This window comes from Cyanistes caeruleus, chromosome 21 (assembly GCF_971803275.1).
Source record: "Cyanistes caeruleus chromosome 21, bCyaCae1.hap1.1, whole genome shotgun sequence".
NCBI classification, from domain to species: Eukaryota; Metazoa; Chordata; class Aves; order Passeriformes; family Paridae; genus Cyanistes; species Cyanistes caeruleus.
Genome location: NC_141721.1, coordinates 6,933,797 through 6,956,609, shown reverse-complemented (window position 1 = coordinate 6,956,609; position 22,813 = coordinate 6,933,797). Strand labels below are relative to the sequence as shown.

Below are 22,813 nucleotides of genomic sequence, written 5' to 3'. Positions count from 1 at the left end.
GGGGTCCTGATCTCCACGTTAAGGGCTGTGAAAACCACCTTGGAAGGAAACTGAGCAGCAAATGAACAATCACTGCTCATTAAACTTCTCCTCCCTCCTACTCAGCCCGGGCTCCTGGGTTAGTCCTGACTCACTGCACAGCTCCAGCAGCTGACTCACGGCTTCTGCTCCCTCACACGAGTTCCTCGGCCTCTTTCCCAGCGTGGAAAGGGGGTCAGCAAGGATCCTTTTCCTCAAAAACTCACAGAGCAGAGCCCCAGGTGCATCCCCTGTGTCTGGGATCCCTTATGGCAACATGGGAGGCTCTCCACGAGGAGCAGGCGATGCTGCCTTGGTTTAAGGACAGGCAAAACCAGGCAAGGAGACAAAATAGCACCCTGGGAAAGTCCAGTTCTCCAGAAAACAAAAGGATTCCATCATGGGCTCCATCACAAAATGCCTCCAAGGCTGAGCACAGAAGCTACAGCAGAAGTGAGCTATAATTACAAATGCACCTGCAATTCCAAGCAAACCTCATTCATCCAGAGTAAAGCAATTTGGGACCCCAAACCTTGAAGTGGCTGCACTCTGCCCATTAGTCCTGATCAAATACTATTTTCTGAATAATATATTTAATGAGTCATGATGTTTGTCAAACACATGATTAAACAAAGAATTCCTGGCATTCGTGGGCTAGCTGAGTACCCCATGAATAATGCATCACCTCGCCAATATATCTGGATATGAATAATTGTATCCAGTATCTGGCCAGCTCGGGTATTTATTATGAATGCAATTTATTTATTGTATATTACATGTATTATTGAAATGGAGGAGATTGTGTTCTGCCTGTTCCAGCTTCCCCTGCAGCATTTCTCTGCCTTCCCCTGACGTTGTTCCCTGTGGTTGCAGTCCAGGTGGGAATGGGGGCTCCAGGGTGGGATTTCCCCCTGGTGCTGGCAGGGAATCTGTCCCCAATCCCATTCCTCTGTGAACTCCAGTGTGTTTTGCATGGCTCTGAACCTGCCTTTTCCAGGCTGGTGGGTGGCTTCATCCCTGCTAAGCCTTGGGCTACACTCAGGGATATTGAATTCAATGAATGGATGAGACCTTTCGAGATCCTCCCACCTGCTGCTCTCCACGAAATCCCAAATATCTGCTGGGTTTTGAGGGGGTTGGCTCATTAACAAAATCCTGCTTGGCACTGCAATTAGCTGGGCTGCCTTCACCTCTTCTTCACCTCGGGGAGTGAACCCTGATGGCTCCAGCAGTTTGGACACGCAGGGATGAGGGAGAACCTGGACATGATTTGGGGGGCTTGGGCAGGAGGGGATCCCACTCCAGCTCCAGGGGTGTCCCTGCTCCAGCTGCTGTGACAAATGCCACTTGTCCCGTCCAAAAAGGCTGCAGGCACTGGCAGAGTGCCCCACGCCAGCACCACCCCACCAATCCATGCTGGACACGTCCCACCAGGTGGGCAGGGAAGATTTCTGGGTGCTTTTCCAGCTTCCCTGACGCATCTCCAGGCTGCAGGGAGGCAAAGGCTGGCGGCAGCTTTGATCTCCACCTTTATTTTCACATTAAAGAGACTCTGGAATTGCAGTCCCTGGCCAGCTCAGCACCAGGGAGGCTCCCAGGGAATGGTCACCGCCCAGACCGAGGGGAGCATCGCTGATGCTCTTTCAAGCAGCACCAGCTGCCTGGCAGGAGCCTCTCCTGATCAGCACAGGGAAAACCAGCATCCTCCTGGCTTTGAAGTTGGCTTTTCCTGGTGGAAAAGGAGATATTTTGAGGAGAAGACGGATGGGTGAAGCAAAGCACCCAAGGCAGGGCAGTGCATGGAGACGTTTCCTGCAGGAGGAGAGTGAAGGGCCAGCTCATAGCAGAGAAACAGCTCCAGCCACAGCAAAACACTGACAGATGGCCAGTTTAGATGGGATATTGGGAAGAAATCCTTCCCTGGGAGGGTGGGCAGGCCCTGGCACAGGGTGCCCAGAGAAGCTGTGGCTGCCCCTGGATCCCTGGAAGTGTCCAAGGCCAGGCTGGAGCAGGCTGGGACAGTGGGAGGTGTCCCTGCCCAAGTGAGATGATCTTCAGAGTCCATCCAGCCACATTCTCCTGCGGACTGAGGGCTCCCAGGTGGGGTACAGGGCTCCATGCACAGTTTTGAGCTTTGGGGAGGGCACAAGGAGCTCCACAGCACCCAGGCTGGCAGGCAGGGATGGGATGGGGCAGAATTTCTGTGGGGAGAAAGGCAAATCTAACCCAGGACATATTTTGGTGCATCCCCCATCCCACAGCTCCCTGCTGCCTCTAGGATAAACATCCCTTCCCAAGGGAAAAGCAGCTCCCAGAGCCCTGAAAGAGTGGGGGTCGAGCCCTCCTGCTCCCTGTGGACTTCCAGCAAACAACTCGGCCAACAGCTCCTTACAAACCAATTTCCACGCTCGAGGAAGCCGCAAACTTCAAAGCCTGCAGTGAAAAAATACCCACCAATAATAACAACAAACTGGAGGCTTCCCAGCCCCACCAGCCTGCAGCACTTCCAGCATGACTAATGTTTCCCAAGTGAAAATAATAATAATCCACGGTGCTGAATTTCCCATCACCCTGCACACCACAGGTGGGCTCTGCCCCGCTTCACCTCCAAGCAGGACCTTCCACAAGGCAGCTTTGTGCTCCTGGAGTGAGGAAAATCACAAACTCCCGGGGCACCTGCAAATGAGGAGGGTGGGATTCCAGCCACGGAGCTGGCAAAGCCCCCAGTCCTTGGAGAAGGATGCAAAATCCTTTCTTTGAGAGTGGATCTTACAGCAAATCCTGTAGCACGGCCCCAGATCAGTGTGGTGATGGAGGCTGCCCACAATTCTGGCCCTCATCCAGGTGGGACAGAGGCCAAAACATGAAAAATCTTTGCATTCACAGGTGTCTGCTCCCTGCAGAGCATCGTTCCAAGCTCTGCCCCTGCCCACCTCCATCCTCACACAACCTCTCCCAGCCCCTGGGAGATGCTGCCAGGAGATGCTGAATGCACAGACTGAGCCAACAAAATAAAATGATAAAATAAAGACTTGCACTCTTTGTTTAGCTGGACACCAATTCACAGATGCCTCCAGATTTCTCACAAAAAGATCAGCTCTGAAAGGGGCCCAGAACTTCCCTGAGGAGATTTTCTCAGCAAGACACGAGGGCAAAGCCTCAAGGTGTGTCCCTGAGAGCTGGGCAGGAAGAGGTTAAACCCACAGCACAGCTCCTCAGCAGGCAGGAGCCAGGCAGAGCTCTGAGGTTAATGATGCAGCAGGAGCAGGCTCCTCACTGGGTACCCCACTGTAAATCAGGGGGCAGTGGCTCTGGAGGTGACAGATGGGTTCCCTGGGGACAGCTCTGCCCAGAGCCCTCCTGAGGGGCTGAGCAGGGGGGTGGAATTGTCACTGGGGTGGGGAGGGACAGCTGGCACGGGGCTGAGGGAGGGGATGTGTCCCCCTGGGATGGGGCCCTACCGCAGCGTCTTGCGGATCATGTCCTCGTCGGTGATGCCGTAGTAGGTGAGGGTCTCGTTCCAGGTGGGGTTCAGGGTGTTGCGAAGGGTTTTGGTTCTCAGCTTGTTTGCCTGGAAAAGCAAAGGGGGTCAGTGGGCTCAGTCCTCCCACAGAGGAGGCTGTTTGGACAGGAGTAGAAGCCCAGTTTGGAGAGGAAGGGGCAATTTGTGCTGTCACTCTTCTGTCCCAGTGCTGTAAGCCTCGATGGGGTGGCCCAAATCCAGCCCAAATCCAGCAAAAACCTGAGGGGCAGGGACACAGCAGCTCACTCATTTCCAAACCAACCCAACCCCACATCCTGAGAACAGCCAGCAAAACGGGAACCTTGGCAGAACACAGACTGGGATTTCATTTCAGTGGCAGGAGAGAGCAAGGGGGAGGAAAAAAAAAATCCATTTTGGGTTAATAAGAACACCAGTTTGGTGTTCTGGCTGTTTGTTTGCACTCCTGCTCCCAAGCACAGCTCTTGATCCTGCCTGACTCCAAACAGCTTCCTTGACAGGCGTTTTGTCAGCAAGTCTGCTGAAGGGGAGGACGGGGACAGCAGGGCTTGTGTCCCCTGCATGGGTGGGACATCCTGGCACACAGCCACTCCCCAGCTCAGGGGACATGGAGCTCCTTACTCCCCGAGCCCCCCTCGCTTCTGGGGAGAGCAGAAAAGAGAGGCTGAGGCTGCAGCCTGGGCTTCTCCAGCAGGCTCCCAGCCTGGCACAGCCTGGCACAGCAGCAATTTTCCCTCTAATTAGGTGTCAGACAACTCAATCCCTGCCTCAGCTGCTGCTGGGCATAAGAAACTCTCAGCACATCCAAACCTCCAAGTTGTTTTGTGGATCTTTATGGGAAGCTGCTGCATTCCCCACTTTGCATTCAGGAGCCCTGAGTGACAAGGAGAGCAGGGAAAGTGCCCCAATGGCACCCACAGCCTGCTCAGAGCTGCGGGAACCAGATCCAAATCCTGGGGCTCCAGGGATTGGAGAGGAAAATGAGTTTAGCCAGGGGGGGTGACATGATGAACATCACCCCTCTGCTAAAGCTGCCCTGGGAAGGGACACGAGCGAGACCAGAGGAGCTGAGCTCCGGAGTGCCTTTTTCTCCCATCTGGAATGACTCAGGAGTCAGCAACCAGCTCTGCATGGGGAATGAATCCAGCCCTGCTTCCCACACCCACAGGGTGCTGAGAACCCAAATTTGAGACAGAAACACCCAAGGCACTTGAGGACTGTCCTGCTGCTGGAACAGCTGTGCAGGAACACCCAGGCCAGGCCAAATCCACAATCCCCCAGAGCTGCTCCCCTCTCCCGGGGGGATCCGGGCGGTGCTGCTTGGAGCAAAGCACAGAGCTGGAGCAGAGATGCTCCCTCCACAGCTCCTGTGTCCCCTCCTGCCTCTCCAGTCTCCACCAGCTCCAGCAGAAATGCTAATCAATGGATTTGCAAAACATGGAAATGACTGATAATATTGCTGATGAAAGCGCTCCCGGCTCTGTTTGCAGCGGAAACTCAAAATGTGGTTAAAAACTCCCTCTGCCGCCCTGAACATTAGGAATTAATCCAGCTGAACTGTAACAAGTAAATACACCTCCTCCCAAAAAAAGGCCTTTCCTTTCGTGTGGAATAAGAGTGCAATTAATATTCCTAACACACACATGGAGCATTTAAATTCCACATTCCCGTCTCTTACACCGAGCTCTCACCACACATCAATATCTTTAATTACTCTTCTCTCCAGCAAGCGCTGAACCTAAGGAGATGGAAATATTTCCCTTATGATTTATACTCTGTTTTATTATGATCTGAGGGGTTTTAAATGCAAAAGAATAAGGGTGAAAAAAAGGAAATTAAAAGGGTCCGATTTGTTTATAGCTGAGATTGTTTCACTCGGTGCTTCCCGGGGGCTCCTGGAATGCAGCATTCCCATCCTGGGCTCCCAAGGTAAGGAATCAGGGCTGGCACCTGGCTGCCAGCCAGTGGTTTCCCAGAAAGGCATTTTCCATCCTTGTAAGGATGGATTCAACCCAAATTCTTCTGTCCTGCTCTCTCTGAGCAGCTTTTACTCAAGAGATTCAAGGTCGGGGTGCAGCAGCCCACAGCCCCTGGGTGAGGAGCTTCTCCCAGGCCTGGTTTCCAATGAGAAGCTGCAGCCCCAGGAAAGGAAGGAGAAATGAAAAAGTCTCTCACCTTGCTGGCTCCAGGGAGCAAGTGCAACTTGACGTAAGGATCAGCCAAGCCATTGTGGTCCATTGGCTTCAGGCCCTGGAGAGGGAACAGCAAAAGCAGGAGTCAGGACAGCAGTGGGATGCTGGCCAGGCAGGGTGGCCTCACTGAGCCCTCTTTCCCTGGGATATCTCTGGCCCATGGAGCAGCTGAGGCTTGCCCAGGACAGGGGAAGGAAGGGAGTGTGGATTCTGCAGGATCCAGGCTCGGCATTCCAGCCTGAGGATTCCAGGAGGGGCTGTGGGAAGCTCCTCACCTGCACCATCCACTCCTCCCTCCCTCAGCCGACTCTGCCACCCTCATCACGATTAATTTGGGGGTGAAGCGAATCAGTGCAGTGATTTGCCAGGTTTGAAATTACAGGGTTCTGTCATTTCATAATTGCTTCTGAGCAAACACACACCTCTGCTGTTGTGGTGCCACTTCCAAGCACTCCCAGAGGGTGTGATAGCACCTACCTACTCCCAGTTATTAAGGAAGAACAGCTCCAGGCCAGTGGGAGGCTGGTGCCAGCCAAATGCTGTGGTGTTCACAGAGAAATCTGGGGTTGCAGGAGCACCAGCCCAAGCAAACACTCACTGAGGCCATTCCTGATGGGTTTTCTACAAGACCCTCGTAGCTCTTAAAGGATGACGTGGATCAGGTTTGTTATAGCGATGCCCTGGAGCTGGTCCTGCTTTGGGCAGAGGGAGGGCACGAGCTGTGCCTCTGATCCTCTTCTAAACCACCTGAAAATTATCCAGGGGTGATGCAGAAGCCCAGCTCAAAGCCATACCTGCACAGATTGCATGGAAAAAAACTCCACAGGGCAGGGAAGCGAGTCAGGAGCGTGAAAAATGGAGCCTAATTTTCACAGTCCTAAGCAGAAATGAGAATGGCTCCGTGGTGGAAGTCCTTGGATTATTTCCAGCCTGGCTGTGGGATCCCTGCAGGAATTACTGCTGGGCTGGCTGAAGGCAATCCTGTGTCTGGATCAGAGCAGGGCTTCTCTGCAGAGGTACCCATCCAATCCTGGCTCCAGCCTGGGCATGGAGACAAGGCTGGGGGATGCTGAAGAGTCCTCACACCCTTTTTGTGATGAGCAGAGTGCCTGGGTAATGAGTGTGTGCAGCTGCCAGGGATCCAGCGGCAGGGAAGCATTTGTATGGACTGCTGTGTGCAGAAGGAATGCAATCATCCAGGGTCTGGGCAAATCCAGGAGGGAAATGCTGGGGAAATCACTTCCATGCTTTACAGGTGGGGAATAACTCACCCAGCCTCAGCCACAACACCACAGGACCCTCTCTGAGCTGCACAATTTTATCCAGGATGCTCCTGACCTTGGGAATGTCTCTGATTTGGAGCAAGAGACAAACGTGCTGCCCTGGGGCAAGGGAGGCCAAATGGTGCCCAGCAAAGAGGATTTTGCTTCTACAGCAGAGGCAAAAGGATAAAAATATCAGCAGTGAATGGAGGTGAAATGACTCAGTCTCTGGTCCAGGAGATGATGAGGATGGGACAGACAGGGCAGGGAGGGGCTGTCCCCAGACTCTGCAGGGAATTGCCTGCACAAGCCACTTGTGCTGTCCCCAACCTCCCTGGTCAGAGGTGCCCAACCTGCCCGGGCTGCACAGCGAGTGAAATCAGAACCAAGCAGGCAGATTCCCAGGAAAATGGATGGAGAATGACAGGCAGCTCTGTAATTCACCCATCAATTCAGCTCAATTAAATTACCTTCTGAGGAGGCTATTAAAGGCTTTTTTAATAGATGTGCTATGGAAGATGGAGTGACAGGAGCCTGGAAAATGGCTCCTAATGTCACGTCTACCTCCCTCCCGTGTCACTTGATACGTGTTTGGCACAAAGAGCTGAATTTAACAGGGCTCTGCTTTGCAAGGCTGCTCCTGTGGGAGATGATCCCTCACACAGGGAGGACCCACATTGCTTCCCCTGAGTGGAGAGACCACCAGCCTGGAGCTTCTCCAAGAGGGATGAGAGGCAGAGAGGGACAAGGCACGGAGTGTCCCCTCAGATCCAGCTCAGGCACCTCCCTGGCTCCAACTATTCCTGCTGCTGCACTGATTTATGGAGCTGAGATTAAGTTTCATCTTTTCCTCTACCCAGCCCCAAAATCTCTGCTGCAATCCTTTGGAGACCTGCAGCTCCCTGCATCCCAGGCTCTGCCAGCTGCTCCCCATGCCAGTGACATTTAGCTAATCAATAGGATTTAATTACAACTTGGGCTAATCGGGCTGCCGATTAATGCCACGCTAGAGGCGTCCAGAAATCACAGGAGATGGATTCATTCCATCCTTCAGCCCACAACGAGCTGCCTGCCCAAAAACCAGTCTGGGTAATTCCCAGGTTGAGGCATCCCCTTCTGAAAGGGGGCAAACAGCATTTCCACCCCGACAGCCCAGAGGAGCCAGACAGCTGGAGGAATTTCCCTGCAGTGATAAATATTTATGAGTCAATACATAAGTAATACTCAGTGCAGACCTCCAGCACTCGCCTCGGTGGGAAGGGAGGGAATGGCCAAATGCTCAGTGGAGTGGAAACTCCTGGGTGTTTTCTGGCCAGAGGTGCAGGGAGAGCAGCCCAAGGATGCTCCAAAAGGCAGCAGCTGCCTGGCATGGCCTGCCTGGGGCCAGGAGCTCCTTCACCATTGCCCTGCAGACCCCTGAGGATTGTCCCAGGCACCTTCTCCCAAAAGCAGGAGACCTCTGGAGCTGTAGGATAGCACAGCCTGCTGTGTCTGTGCTGCTGCACGTCCCTATAAATCCCCTATAGCAGGTTAGCTCTGTAGGACTGAGCACAAAGTGAGACTCTCAGTGAAGCCATGGCATGGCAAGGCACAAAACCTGGTACCTGCATGTTCATCAAATCCTTTCCCATCCTATTTCCTAGGAGAGGGGGATGCCCAGCCCATCCCAGCTGCATCCAACACAGCTCAGCAGAGATCCACACAATCCCAGGGCTCGTGCAGGGCAGCAGGGGAGAGGGAGAGCCCTTCTGCCAGCCTGGCTGCTCCTGCAGTCCAGGAATGAACTTCCACAATGGCTTGATTTATTCTCCTATTGATCCGAGCTGAGCTACAACGAGTCTGAGCTCAGCCATGCCTGAAGTGTGACAGGGCTGGGAGCCATCAGTGTGAGGTGGCTGCTGCCAGCCTGGCTGCTCCTGCCTTTTTCTGGCTGCTCCTGCCTTTTCCTGGCTGCTCCTGCCTGCTCCTCCTTGTTCCTGTCTGCTTTTGCAGCTCCTGCCTCCTCCTGCCTGCTGACACCCGGAATCTCGCAAATCCTGCTGTGAACTTCCACCCCTCAGGAACACCTCAGGAACACCTCAGCTATTCCCAGGCACAGCACCAGGGTGAATTCCCAAGTGGAGTGAGTGTCCCAGCCTCCAGGATCTGCTGGCTGCAGGGCAGGGAGCTGTTGGTGGAGCACAGCAGGTTGTGTTGAGCCTGCTGCTGGTGCCTGCTCCCCAGGAGCTGATAACGGGACTCGGGAGGAACATCAGCAGATAGAAAAGTGCTGGAGATTAAAAAATAATAGAAGTAAAATAAAGGGAGAGAGGGATGTCGCTTGGGGTTATCAGAGAGAAAGAAAAACGTGTCTCACGTGGCTGAAATAGCCCAGGTTTGAATGGCTGCTGGCAGCAACCCAGGCTCCAGGAGCTGCTGGAGCTGGGCACATCCCGAGGGAGTTTCCCTGGGGGGTGACACCGGTACCCAAGACCTGGTCCAAGGGTAAACGACATCCCAGCACTTCTGGGGCTTTTCCCCCATCTCCTCCTCTCCAGTTTTGCCTGTAACACCCCCGGAGCCAGCAGGGTCCTGGCCCTTACCTTTCTGTAGTCAAGTTTTGGCAGCTTTCCCCAGGCGAGAGATGAAATGAGAGCGAGCAGATGGCAATGTAAATAAAAGAGAAAAATGGGAGAATGAGAGCAGAATGGAAATGAACAGGACTCCAGAGCTCGAATGTCAGGGTGGCCAGGGGGGCTCTGCCCTCCCCGTGGGCAGGGGCGATGCTGGGGTACCCCCACAGCCCATGGTGGGCACAGCAGGGACCAGGGCTCTCCCCTGCCAGCCCTGCCTGTGCTCTCGATGATGTGAGATTTATCAGCTGCTGCCCAGAGCTCTCCTTCCTCCCTGTCTTCCACCCACTCCAAACCCAATTAGAAATCTCCTCCTTGGCACCGCTCCCGTGTGCGCCGAGGGAAGCCTGACCCAGAGGCTGCGGCGGATTCAGGGGAGACAGGGAGGGAAGCAAAGCCCAGTGTGCCTCAGAACTGCCCTGCTGTCCTGCCTGGCAGCTGGGGGTGCTGTCCTTGCCAGGAGCAGCTCCAGGGGTGCTGGGACAGATCCCTCCATGTGCATTCCCAAAATCCAGCCTCGGTGCTTGTGTTGGAGAACGCTGGGGTGGGGGCTGCAGACAGGCCGTGGAGGGGAGAGGAGCATCCTTCGAAGGCAAACAGCGTGGTCTGACCCTCCGGGGCTCAGTTCACAGCCTCTTCTCCTGCCTTCTGTAAAAACCCCCATCCCTTCCCAACATCCGCAGGGATTGAGGGTTTTTTCTCCCCAAGCCACCTGGAGCCCTCGTCTCTCTGGTGGTCACTGGGTGATGCAGAGAGGAGCCCAGCAGCCCTTTCCACACTCCCACAGCCCCTTCCACACTTCCCCAGGCCCTCAGTTCCCTGTTTCTGCTCCCAAAATGTGCAAAGAGCCCCTAATTGCCTCGATCACGCCGACAGCAAAGGCGCTGAGGCGCAGCACTTCGGGGCCGTGATTAGCAGCATTTAAAAGCCATTTATAAACCGGCAGCCGGTCACAGTAAATAACAACATCGGGACGGGCTGCTGGAAAAAGCATCAATCCCAGCTCGTCACGGGGGATGAGCAGCCGGCTCCCGATGCTGGGAGAGAGGGTGGATCCCGACAGGGTGGAGGGGAAGGAGAGGGCAGAGGTGATGGGATGAAGTGCAGCTGGAAGCCGGTGGATCCCAGGGATGCTCGGCACAGCCGGTCCTCGCTGTCCCCAGAGCCGTACCTTGGCTTTGTTGATGGTGCAGTGGAGAGCGTTGTTCTCCTGGTCGTAGAGCAAACTGAAATCCAGCGTCCCCAGCGCGGCTGCAAGGGAGGAGAGATGTGGTTAACCTGCAGCACCCGGCAAACGCGGGCTGCTCCCCCTCTGAGCACAAAAGGAGTGCACGGAGATGCTAAAGAACAGGCTGCAGACATTATAAAACACAAAGCATCCCGCCGGGAGCCCTGTTATGAAACGTGGCTTGGCGCTGGGAGGGCTGGTGGCCGCTCCCAGCTTGGCTGGAGCATCCTTGGGAGCGGAGAGAGAGGGATGAGGCTCACCCAGCACTGGTGGGGGTTTTGCTTCCTTGGGCTTTACCTGGCTTATCCCCATCTTTCAGCAGCCTCACTGCAGCCAGCAGTGCCCCAGGAGGTGGAGGGTCTCCCCAGGGAAGGTTTGGGAATGGCTGGGACACAGCTGAGAGCTGCTGCTGGCACATCCTCCCCTCCAGCGCCGCTGGCATTCCCAGTGTATTTGTATAGTGACACCTTCAAACAAATGAGCCACCAGTGGGATCCCTTCCCAGCTCCAATCTGGCTGCAAACTGTAAATTAAACCCAGTGAGGATGGAAATACTTTTCTGGTTAAAACAAAAAACACCAACAGCTTTTAATGCTCGCGGTGTTCCTTTACGGCATCCGCAGGGTCCAGGAACGGCAGCGTCTCCTGGGACGGGACACGGATGGGGCAGGGCAGCAGAACAAAACCAGGAGAGCCTCAGCAGCAAAAGTCCTTTTGATTTGGGAAATTCTTTCCCTTTGGATGATCTGAGCACGTCTCACTAATCCAAAGCAGAGGAGAAGCTTTAAAAAGACAGGCTTCCCAAAAACACGGCTTAACCTTCTCCAAGGCTCCCAGGCCTGATTTGCACAGCAAAGCCTGGGCACGGAGCAGCCTCTCTCCTGGCTCCCAGCCTGGAACTTCCAGGGTGGCTCTGGACCCAGCAAACCCCACTTTTCCATGCCTACCTTCCCAAAAGAGTTTTTCCTGAGTGCTGCCCTGCCACTGAGCAGCATCCCACCGCTGTTTCCAAGGTAACTGCACCTTCCTACCATGTTCAGAACGTGAAAAAAATCCAAAATAAAAACCAGAACAATTTTCCTTAATATCAAAGCAAGCTTTGCTGACCGGGGGGGAGTTGGACAAACTTTATGAGAGGAAATAAGGTGCTTTTTTTCCCTCACCCCCAGCATTGATAGCAACAAGGCACCCACAGAGTTTAAGGATATTCAGGGGACTGAAACCTTTCCTGCTGCAATTTCACAGTGATCTCCCAGCCCAAAGGCAAGGGAGCTACAGGTTTGCCTGCTGGCAAAAGGGAAAAAAAAAATAAAATCATTTCTCCCAAGCAAATATCTTGAGTTCAAAGCAGAGTAAACACACAGGGAGAGTTCTGCCAGAATAAAGTACCCCCCTGGTTGTGCAGCAATTTCATGGCACATTAGCTCCTGGTCTGGGTAAGTCACGAATCAGTGGGGTTTTACCTGCCAGGGAAAGATGAGGGGCGAGGCCAAACCTGCTGTACCCTGTGCATCTTCTCTGGGTGTGGCTCAAATGAGCATTTCCAGAGCAGCTCCCTGCAGCTGAACCCCTGCACATCCTGCAGGGAGGAAGGACCAGCAGCTCTCTGCTACCTCTGGGCGCTCCCAGCCACGGGCAGCTCAAGGATGGCAGCGTGAGAAGCTGGAGGCTCCACAAACCAAGTCAGCAAAACTTCCCAGATCTGCATTTTTCACTCAAGAGCGGAAGATGAAACCTCCGGTTTCGGAGCCTCATCATTTCCACCTGCCCTTTAATCAGCGCTTCCTGCCAGCCCCACCGCTCGGCCCTCCGACTTCAAGCTGTTATTTTATTTTTATCACAGAAGGGGGCCTGAGGTTCAGCCTGCTGGATTTGGCAATTTATAAAACAAATTAAAAAGCTTGGCAGGCAAAAAAAAAAAAAAAAAAAAATCGGTCAGGAAATACTGACAAAGGCCCAGCCAGCCCCAGGGGTGAGGGCAGCGGGGAGCCCTGCTCCAGCAAGACAGGTAAAACTCAAAATCACCTTCACACAGCGGCAGGAGCTTGTTCTGCAGGGGACTCAGGTCCATGAACAAACATCCAGCAGTTCCCATTCCTCCTGGAGCTGCCAGGGTTGGGAAGGCACCAGGGATCCAGCCCTGGCTTTGCTCCAGTCCTGGAGGGGTTTTTCTCTAAGCAGAGAGGGGTTTTTTTGTGGATGGGGAGTCTCAGTTCCAAAGGAAGGGTCTGCCCTTGGGCAGGGGGATGTGGAAACATCAGCACACTGTGTGCTAATTGCTTAAAAATGTGTCTGTTTGATAAATGGGATGGGGAGAAGTTGGGGTTTGGCAGCCAAGGGGGCTGCTGTGGAGCTGGGGGTGAGCACTGGCACCAGAGGCAGGAGCCAGCAGGTGCCCAGGACTCATGGATCACGTTAAGGACATGGTCACAGTCCCACAGGCTCTGGTACATCCTGGGAATGCACAGCCAGGGATGGATCCAGCACGGCAGGGAAGGCACAGACAAGGCTGGAGCTCCAGCTCAGGGCTGAGGAGGTGACAGGAGAGCTGCAGCTACACAGCAGGGGTGGGAGCCACCCCTGCACCCCACATCAGCCCCCTGTGAACCCCCAGGAGCTCCCTGTGCTCCTGCAGCGGTCAGCACAGCGAGCCAGGGGCTGTGCAGAACACCAGCAGCACATCCAGGCCTGGCTGTGGCAATGCTGCATCCCCAGCTGGCAGGATTGGGCCCCAAACCTCTGCAGAGAAACCTAATCCCCCTTTCTTTAATTGCTTTCCCCCTCCCACTCAAGATGCAGCTCGATTGTGATCTTAATTAGGGGAGCAAGTACCTAAAAAAGAAAAGGGCAGCAATTAGACTCAAAGCGCTGTTACCAGGATTATTTAACTCGACTGGGCTATTCTGAACACTGCCCTCTAATCACAGAGGCTGCAAATAAAAAATATAAATAAATGCCTTTGTCAGGCACTACAAAGGCAGCTTGGCGCTCTCCAGACAGCAGGCAGGATGTATCATTATTATTACAATTATTCTGCTCCAATGATAAAATAACCATTAGGAAAACTGAACTCATTAGCAGGTTCTGACCCTCTTTCCTCTCCGTGAGCTGGGAGAGATTGATGGGAAGGCACTGGCCAGGGCCTGGCTTTTAACACAGGCTCTAAAAGGAAAAATAAATCCAACTTGCACGGGAAGGTGGCCTCTTCTCCCACTGACCTTTGGGCGTTTTGATTAATTCAGTGGGCCAGGAAATGATCAGAGGGCAGCAGAAGCAGCAGATGTGTCTGTGGGCCCGGCCGGGCCTGCGGGCAGCCCGGCACAGCCCGCCAGAGTCGGCAGGAATTTATTGTTTATTGCTGACATTTCCCGCCTGTGCCCAGGGTGAGGCGAGGCTGAAGGAGTTTCTATTTATACCTGTGGGATGAGAGGCAAAATGTGGTGATAAATCTGTGCTCTGCTCCCTTCCCCAGCCCCTGTCCTTGCAGGCGCCTGGGCTGTGCTGGCTGGCAGATCTGCTCTCTCTGTGGCCTGGGATGCTCCAAGGAAAAAAAATTCTCATCCCAAGACATGGAAGAGCCACTGACACTCACAGAAAAAGCTTCAGCAAAGCCTGGAAGTGATGATGAAGCACAGTCCTTCCCTTCCCAAGGCAGGTGTGACTGCCATTAGACAGCCCAGCAAAGCTCTACAGCAGAAGTTGAGGTGCACACACAAAAACCCCACTATAGAACTAATTAAAAAGAAGTCCAAAAGCCTTAAGTCCCTCTGCTTATCAGCATTGCTGCTCCCAAGATAATCTGCTCACGGATTTTGTGCCAGGGAGATCAGAGTGGAGCAGTAAAAAGACTGCTGGGGATTGTCTGGATTAGCTCTCCCTTACAGAAAGCACAGGTTCAGTAACCTTCAGACTGGGTATTTTTTAATGCACTATAAAAGATAGGTCCCTATTCTTCCATTGCTTTAATTTTTCCTTGCAATGGAGATAATTTTAAAGGTCCTGAAAGGCAGCAAGTAATTCCGTGCACTTACAGCCCCATATAAAATGTTGGTAAATGACTCCTCAGGAGGAACAGAAATTATCTCCTGCCATTTCCAAGGCGGGCTGCTGAAGAACATTTTGATGGCTCTGTGTGTGTGCTCCTGCCTCACTGGACCATGGGGCAGAGCTTGAGGACTTGCTCCATGAGGTCTGGAAAAGCCTGGGGGTTATCCCTGAAAACAGCACCAGCAATTCCTGCGGCTGGGGCTGAGCTCAGCCAGCACCCACAGCATTCCCAGCCTGGGCACAGATCCACTCAGGATGCTGCTGTGCACTCAGGGATGGGTCCCAAAGGTGCTGAGCCGAGGAGCTGCAGCCCCTGAGGGCTGGCAATGCCCCGATGGCAGCACCCACCATGGAGCTCCAGCCACGGCATCGCTGCAGGATTCGACATCGGCCGGGAAGGGTGGTGGAGGCAGCTGGAAATTGGATATGTCTGAAAGTTGGCGTTCCCATCAGCCATTCCATGAGTGTAGATCCTCTGGGAGGTTTTGGGACGTGTCCCAGGGCCAGCACAGCATCCTGGGGTGTGAACATTCCCATCAGCAGCACAGGACTCTGATCTGTTCCTGCCAGCAGGGCAGGACATTCCCAGCCCTACAAAAAACCCCAGCAGGGACCAGATCCAGCACACAGAGGCAGGAAACCTCCCCTCCTCAGCAGCTCCACGGATGTGGCTGCACTCAACGGGATCAGGAGCAAGGAACAAACACAACTTTTCTCTCTTGCAACTGTTCCCTGCTTGGCTGTGGGTTTTTCACTTAAAATCTGCTGCAATTAATATTTCTTTGTTTTGGAGACACGGCGCCAGCCCCTGGTAAGCTCTGGAGCAGGGAGCTGCTTCTTCATGAGGTTGGGTGATGGATGCTCATCAGCTCTTCTGTCTTCTCCAGGAGGAGTGTTCAGATGAACACTTATCTGCTCAGAACAGTTCAGAGATGCAATTATGTTTTACAGCACTAAATGGTCCCTGATGTCAGCAGCAATTAGACTTTCAGCAATTTCAATTTAGAGATGGCCTTCAAATCTCTCCCGCTCTCCTCCTTTAATGAAATACGGTATTGCAATTAGCAACCCCCCAAAACTGCCTTCAGTGTTAAATACAAAGAGATCTGGGAACCCCGTGAGCTCCAGCGTGGTGGAACGAGGGGTGGCACTTCTGTCTGTCCTCCTGCACCCTGGAACTGGGAAAGGTGAAGGGCTGGGCAGGCTGTGGGAGGAGGGAGGAGGGAACCTCGTTATCCAGCAGCTCTGTGGCTCCTTCATTAGCAGAGGTGCCAGAGGCCACGGCCCATATGCTGCTTCTGTGGATGTTGGAGGAGGGATGCCCAGACAGACCCTGCTCACCCTCGTGTGTGTTCCTCTCCTGGCGCCCCGTGTTCACCTCCAGCATGTCAGGGTGTCCCTGGCCATGGGCAATCCCTGGGAAGAGGGAGGATCCTCGGGGAACGGGGATGTGCAGCCTGCATCACTGCTGGGATGGTGAGCAGGAAAGTGTGAGAGCTCACCCACACCAGCACATCCCAAAAATCCATTCATCCCCCAGGAAAGCAGAGAGGAGCTAATCCAGAGCCAGCCCAAAGCTGCCCTGGGACACCAGCTGTGACACTGCCCTGTACCTGCACACATTTCCTCAGCTGGGGCTGAGCTCTGCTTGGCAAAGCCGTGCTCTGCTGAAATCAGCCGTGGTTTGTTTAGTTTCTTGAGCGAGAAAAATACTTCTTTTGGCCTTATCTGGATTGAAAAGACGATTCAAAGCTTATAAATAGCAGTTGCAGCATATGCTAAGGAGCTGTGTTTCAGAAGTAAATACCCTGCTCGTTCCTCGCCGTCTCCTCTGCCTCCCCCTGTCTGGCCAAAAACACTGCCAGGTGACTCGCAAACCCTGCACCCCTTCAGACCTTCCTTCTTCTTTACATCTTCAAACAGACAGTAATTAATATCTCCATGATGGCTTTGCCTGCCTAATTATCTTCTTTGCTCAAAATAAGAGTCTTCCTAAATAACTTGTGTGGCGCTGCAGGCGTCACGAGCTGCCGTGCACCAGGACTGGCCTCTCAGCTGCACTTTGGAGAAGTGCTTTTCATGCTGCTGCAGCTCCAGAGCTCAGGAGGCTGCTCCTCCATGAATAAAACTGGGCATGAAGTGGAATTGGGTGGGTTTGTGCACATAGGAACAGCCCCAGAGAGCCGGCAGGAGCAGGATGGGGCAGCATTTCCAGGGATACCGGCTCCTGCTGCAGCCAAGCTCTCTCCTCGCCTGAAAACCCAGAGCCAAACACATCTGGAGGAGGGAAGGAATTCCAGTGTGACCAGAGCCTCTTTCCAAAGCCAAACAGCAGCTCAGGGAATGGGGAATTTCTCCAAGGGCTGGAAACTCGATTGCCTGTTGAAGGAGGATGGCTGCTCCCCCCAGAGCTGTCCCCAGCGAGAAGCCCTGGCAGTGCTCCCTCACAGGGACTGTCTCTACCTCTCCTCGTGCAGAGGTTTCAGAGACCTTTACAAATCCCTCAGGTAGAAATTCCTGCTGGTGCTGTGAGGGGAAGGCGCAGGCAGTGGAGGGGCAGCAGCATTTGTGTGAAACGGGTGGAGATGGGAGGCGACAGGCAGCTCCTCACAGGTGGCACATTGCCATCTAGCTGGCATTTGCTTATTTTCCTTGCAAACCAAGTTTCCCTGGCACTGTGCTGCCCGACTGGGTGGGAAGCATCCCTGGTGGCTGGGGACCCCGGGGAGCTGCTGCTGTCACAAGGCACCAGCCAAAGATGAGGTGACAGACAGGTGTCTCGAGGCAGCAGGAGCGAATTCCCCCTTCCCAGCCTCCTGCCTGCTCCTCTCAGCTCCCAGCAGATGCTGGTCCAACAGCACCAAACCATCCTTCTGCACCAAACACACATTTCCCACTTCTCCTGCCTCCTTCCTTCCTTCCTTCCTGCTCCTCAGCAGTTCTGCTGGGGACAAACCCGCTGCAGGAAGAGTCCTGCTTCATCCAGCACAGGGCAGTCCCCCTGCCAGGCTCTCCAAGAGCCCTGGGATGGCAGCAGTGCCCACCACAGCCCTGCAAATCCTCGCAGCAGCACTGCTGATGCAGTGCAGGTCTGATGGGAAGAGCTGGCTCCATGCAATTCCCAGTGATCCCAGAGCCAGCCCAGATGTCTCCACTCATTTTCTGCTGTGTTGGTTGGCCCTGCCTGCTCCCTGCCACTCGCTGCATTCAACAGGCTGCTGGAGATGTGTCCAGAACCACAAACCTGAGCTTCCCATGGCTGGCCCCACCTGTCCTCCTACCTCAGCCAGGTCCCTGCCCATCTCTGGAAGGATTCCACCTGCTTCCCGCAGCCTGGGGGGTCTCAGTTTCCCAAAGCACCAATTCCACACACACATCCCCCCTGCCACATCCCTGCTCCCTGCAGGTGCCAAAGCTGGGTCAGGCCGCCCTGCTTGGATGGGAGCAGGCACTGCAGCTCCACAGACACTGCAGGCTTTGCTGGTGGGGTCTGGAGCACAACAAAGGATTAAGGAGCAGGGTGCAGACATCCAGGCCAGGTGAGCTGCAGCAGGGCCAGGCAGGACCTCCCCTGCCTGCTCCACACAGCGCCGCTGGGGTTCTGGGATTCGGGCTGGGATGGCAGCTCAGGTCCTGCTGGAAAAACCCCAGAACCTCCAGGCTGGAGCAGTAACTCCAGGCAGGAAGGAGCTTGGGGAAACCCAGACAATTGCTGCATTTCTCCAGGCAGGGGCAGCTCTCCTCCTCCCACCCAGGCAGCCAGCAGCATCGCCTTGGTGTTGGAGGAGGGAAACCCACAGGCAGTGGGACAAACAGGAGGGAGCCGTTCAATCCTCCTCCTCCTCCTCCCGATGGATCCTGCCAAGGCAAAATCCCTCTCCCTGCACCTCTCCGGGGCTGGGCTGGGCACATCTCTGAGGAGTGAGGCAAGATGTGCCCGGCAAAACCTCGATTTGTGGCTGCTGCGCCCAGGCTCCGGCACCAGCATCCCCCGAGACCTCCTGAACCCCAGCGCTGTCCTGACTTGCAGGCACAGACAGCTTCTCCAGGGGAAATTTAGTGCAGGTGACTAATGCAGCAGCCCTGAATCACCCTCCAGAGGTGTGGGGGAGCTCATCCACACTCCCCAGCATAGCTGATGGCTCGAGTCAGGCTGCACGGATCCCCTCCCTGCTCCCAGCCTGGGGAATGGGTACAGGCAGCTCTTGCCTGGATTTACAACTTGGCTGCTAAACATGGGGGAGTGACAGTCTCATCCTGCACATTCATGCCAGGCGGTGTCCTCGGGGTGTCTGGGCCATCCCGCGCTGTCCCCAGAGATGTGACACCAGCACTGCCACCTCCCTGCTCTGCTCCTGGCACCGCCTTTGCCAGACAAAACCCCACCACACCTCTGGCAAAACAGCCTCAGCAGTTTTGCCTGACACCTGTTACGCTGCAAGAAACACTTCCCAACACCAGCCTGGGTGAGAGAAACACCCGCCGGCCCCGGCACGGAGCCAAGCTGCTTCCAGCACCCAGCAAACAGCATCCAGCATCCGGGATCCAGCACCCAGCACCCAGCAAACAGCATCCGGGATCCAGCACCCAGCATCCAGCACCCAGCACCCAGCAAACAGCAAACAGCATCCGGGATCCAGCATCCAGCACCCAGCATCCGGGATCCAGGATCCAGCACCCAGCAAACAGCATCCGGAATCCGGGATCCAGCACCCAGCACCCAGCAAACAGCATCCGGGATCCAGGATCCAGCACCCAGCACCCAGCAAACAGCATCCAGCATCTGGGATCCAGCACCCAGCACCCAGCACCCAGCACCCAGCAAACAGCATCCGGGATCCAGGATCCAGCACCCAGCACCCAGCACCCAGCAAACAGCATCCGGGATCCAGCACCCAGCAAACAGCATCCGGGATCCAGGATCCAGCACCCAGCACCCAGCACCCAGCAAACAGCATCCGGGATCCAGCACCCAGCAAACAGCATCTGGGATCCAGGATCCAGCACCCAGCACCAGGATCCAGCACCCAGGATCGAGGATCCAGCACCCAGCAAACAGCATCCGGGATCCAGGATCGAGGATCCAGCACCCAGCACCCAGGATCCAGCACCAGGATCCCACACCCAGGATCCAGCACCAGGATCCAGCACCAGGATCCAGCACCCAGGATCCAGCACCAGGATCCCACACCCAGGATCCAGCACCAGGATCCAGCACCAGGATCCAGCACCAGGATCCAGCACCCAGCGTTGCCGATGGATAAATGCAGAATGCAGCACCCTGAGCAATTTCCATGCGAGTCTTCCACGCTGCACTCCGGGGGCCCGGCTGCTTTGGCTCCCACACACTGCCCTGGCCCTGCAGCCCGCTTGCTCCCGTTCCTGCTCAAGGGCGATGGGATAATTAGAGCAGTAAATGACCCAAAGCCGGTTAAAGTCCCGTTTAAGTGCCCGGCCGGGACAAACGCGGCTTTAGCTGAGCTGTTCTGGCTGGCAGTGCCAGAGCTGTCGCCTCTCCACGGAGAGCCTGACCCCGACACCGGCGTGGGGAGAGAGGCTGTGCCAGCTTGGGGCTGGCACCCAGCATCAGCCTCTCCCAGCGGGGGACACAGGGACAGCCGTGCCACCCTGCAGCAGCACAGCCCTTCGGGGAGCCCTCCTTGGGGTCACACTCTGGGGCGTGGAAGAAATGGCAGCAGCGCAGTGGCCGGCAGCGGTGGCGAGGCAGGGCTGTGACATTCTGCAAAGGGAAAGGCACCGCCTGCCCGGCGCTGGGCCCTCAGCAGCTCAGCATCCCCTTCCCCCAGGACACAGCACGGCTCAGCAGCACCCACTCCCTTCTCCCCGCCATCTCCCGGCTCCAAACTTTGTGCTCAGCCCCTGGCAGGATCTGGCCGCCGGGGGCTGGGCTGAATGGAGCCCTTGGGGTTCCTGGAACTCCCAGGGAAATGGGGTTATCCCGGTGGCCTCGGCCGGAGGAGCCGGGCAGGGGCTGCCCTGCAGCTCCGCGGCGCCGGGGGGGAAGGACGTTTCGGGTGGGGAGGGGTTAACCCTTGCTGCAAACACCTGCATCCACCACAACCAAAGCCTTGTGCTCCAAAGGCCCCCCTGGTCTCCTGCAGGGCTCTGACTGCGGCCGGGGTGAGGGGTGGAGGGATGGCACGCCGGAGTTGGCCGAGGGAGAGGGCAGAGCTCTCCGGGCTGATGCCATCCCCGCGGATCTCCCCGATGTGCAGCCGGCTGATGCTGGAGGGTATCGCCAGCTCATCGGCAGCGTGGCTGGAGCAGCCTGCACCAGCGAGCCGGATTAACAGGGGCTGAGCCCGGCCGGAGGGCTGGAGGCGCGGAGCCCGGCAGGGACGAGGCAGAGAAGCGCACCAAGCACGACAGCAACTGGTGGCTCTTGGGAGACTTCCCTACTTTGGGTTCAGCATCCAGCCCGGCTGCGGCACGGACTCTGCCAGGGCCCCCCTCCACCCCGAGCAGCGCCGGGAGAGCCCCCCCGCGATCTCAGGGATCTCAGGCTGCGATGGCAGGGACGGCCGGCACCGCTGCGAGGATGCCCCGAGACGGGCAACAACAGCCACCCCTGCCCTCGGCACCCAGCAAACTCCCACGGAAACTTAGGAACTCACTGCAATCGTCGGACTCGTAGCCCTCGGGGTCCACCTGCTCCTCGGGCGCTTGGCTCCTGGCCGGCTGCTCCGCGGGTGTCGTTCCGTGGGCTCCGAAGAGCTGGTCCACATCCTCCTCATCCTCTCGGGGCGCCTCGGCGGGGCTGACCGAGGGCTGGCTGAGCGCGGGGCGCAGGGCGCTGCTGCTGCGGCCGACGGCGGCGGGGAGCCCGCGGGGGAAGCGGGGGAAATAATCGGAGATCTGCTTGATGGGTTTGATGGGGCCGGGGCAGACGTCAATGGCCATGTGCTCCTGGATACTTATGGTCATTTTCTCTCCTTTTCGGAGTGTCATGCATGCGGCTGTCGCTGCCGAGCCCCCCCGGAGAAGCCCGTGCGGGAGAGGGAAGTTTGTGCCGGGGGCTGCGGAGGCAGGCGAGGAGGGAGGCTCCCTTAGGTGTTTGTGGAGCCCTGAGCCTCGGTGGCCGCACGCATGCTGCTGCTGCCAGCCCTGGCGCTCGCACAGCCCCTGATCCTGCCAGCGCTGCCTGGGAATAAATGAGCGAGACGGAGAGACGGATAAGAGGCAGGGGGTGGGCTCTCGGGTGATGTCACCAGCTAGCAACAAAGCGGTACCCAGCAGCGGAGGAATGAGGGATGTGGCCGGCCTGTCGCCCCGGCCGCACGGCCACCAGCCCGGGCAGCCGCCCCTGTCCCCTCCCCAGCACGGCCGCGGAGCCCCGGGGACAGCCGGCACAAGCTGCGCTGGGGGGACGTGGGGAGGTGGCTTTGACCCATCCGCCTGTCACAGCAGGGCTGGTCCCTGCCACAGCCCTCGGGGGGCGGAGGTCACCGGGCAGGGTCAGGAGCCTTCGTCCTGCTGTGTCACATCCCGGACGTGGAGAGGGACAGTGACAGCCCCCAGGGACCGTGCCAGCCCCCAGGGACTGTGACAGCCCCCAGGGACAGTGACAGCCCCCCCCCAGGGACAGTGACAGCCCCCAGGGACCGTGACAGCCCCCAGGGACCGTGACAGCCCCCAGGGACAGTGACAGCCCCCAGGGACAGTGACAGCCCCCAGAGACCGTGACAGCCCCCCCCCCAGGGACAGTGACAGCCCCCCAGGGACCGTGACAGCCCCCAGGGACCATGACAGCCTCCCAGGGACAGTGACAGCCCCCAGGGACAGTGACAGCCCCCAGGGACAGTGACAGCCCCCAGGGACCATGACAGCCCCCAGGGACAGTGCCACCCCCTGTGCCCTCCCGGGTCACCGCAGGCTGTGCCAGGGCGTTGCTGTGCCACATCCTGAGCCGGGGGCATGGATGGCACCAGTGC

At 56.3% G+C, this 22,813-nt stretch overlaps 1 protein-coding gene across 1 annotated transcript in view; it reads right to left on the bottom strand.

Moving 5' to 3' along the window:
• The window catches only part of DOC2B (double C2 domain beta), a 30,031-nt gene extending 7,998 nt beyond the window's left edge, over positions 1-22,033 (bottom strand). The window contains exons 1-4 of the mRNA XM_086859738.1: positions 21,497-22,033; positions 10,758-10,837; positions 5,696-5,770; positions 3,480-3,589 (exon numbers count right to left, since the gene is read on the bottom strand). Of these exons, the coding sequence (XP_086715864.1) occupies positions 3,480-3,589; positions 5,696-5,770; positions 10,758-10,837; positions 21,497-21,830 (599 nt within the window). The 5' untranslated portion in view covers positions 21,831-22,033. The remainder of the gene's footprint in view (positions 1-3,479; positions 3,590-5,695; positions 5,771-10,757; positions 10,838-21,496) is intronic.
• Between the last annotated feature and the right edge of the window lie 780 nt (positions 22,034-22,813).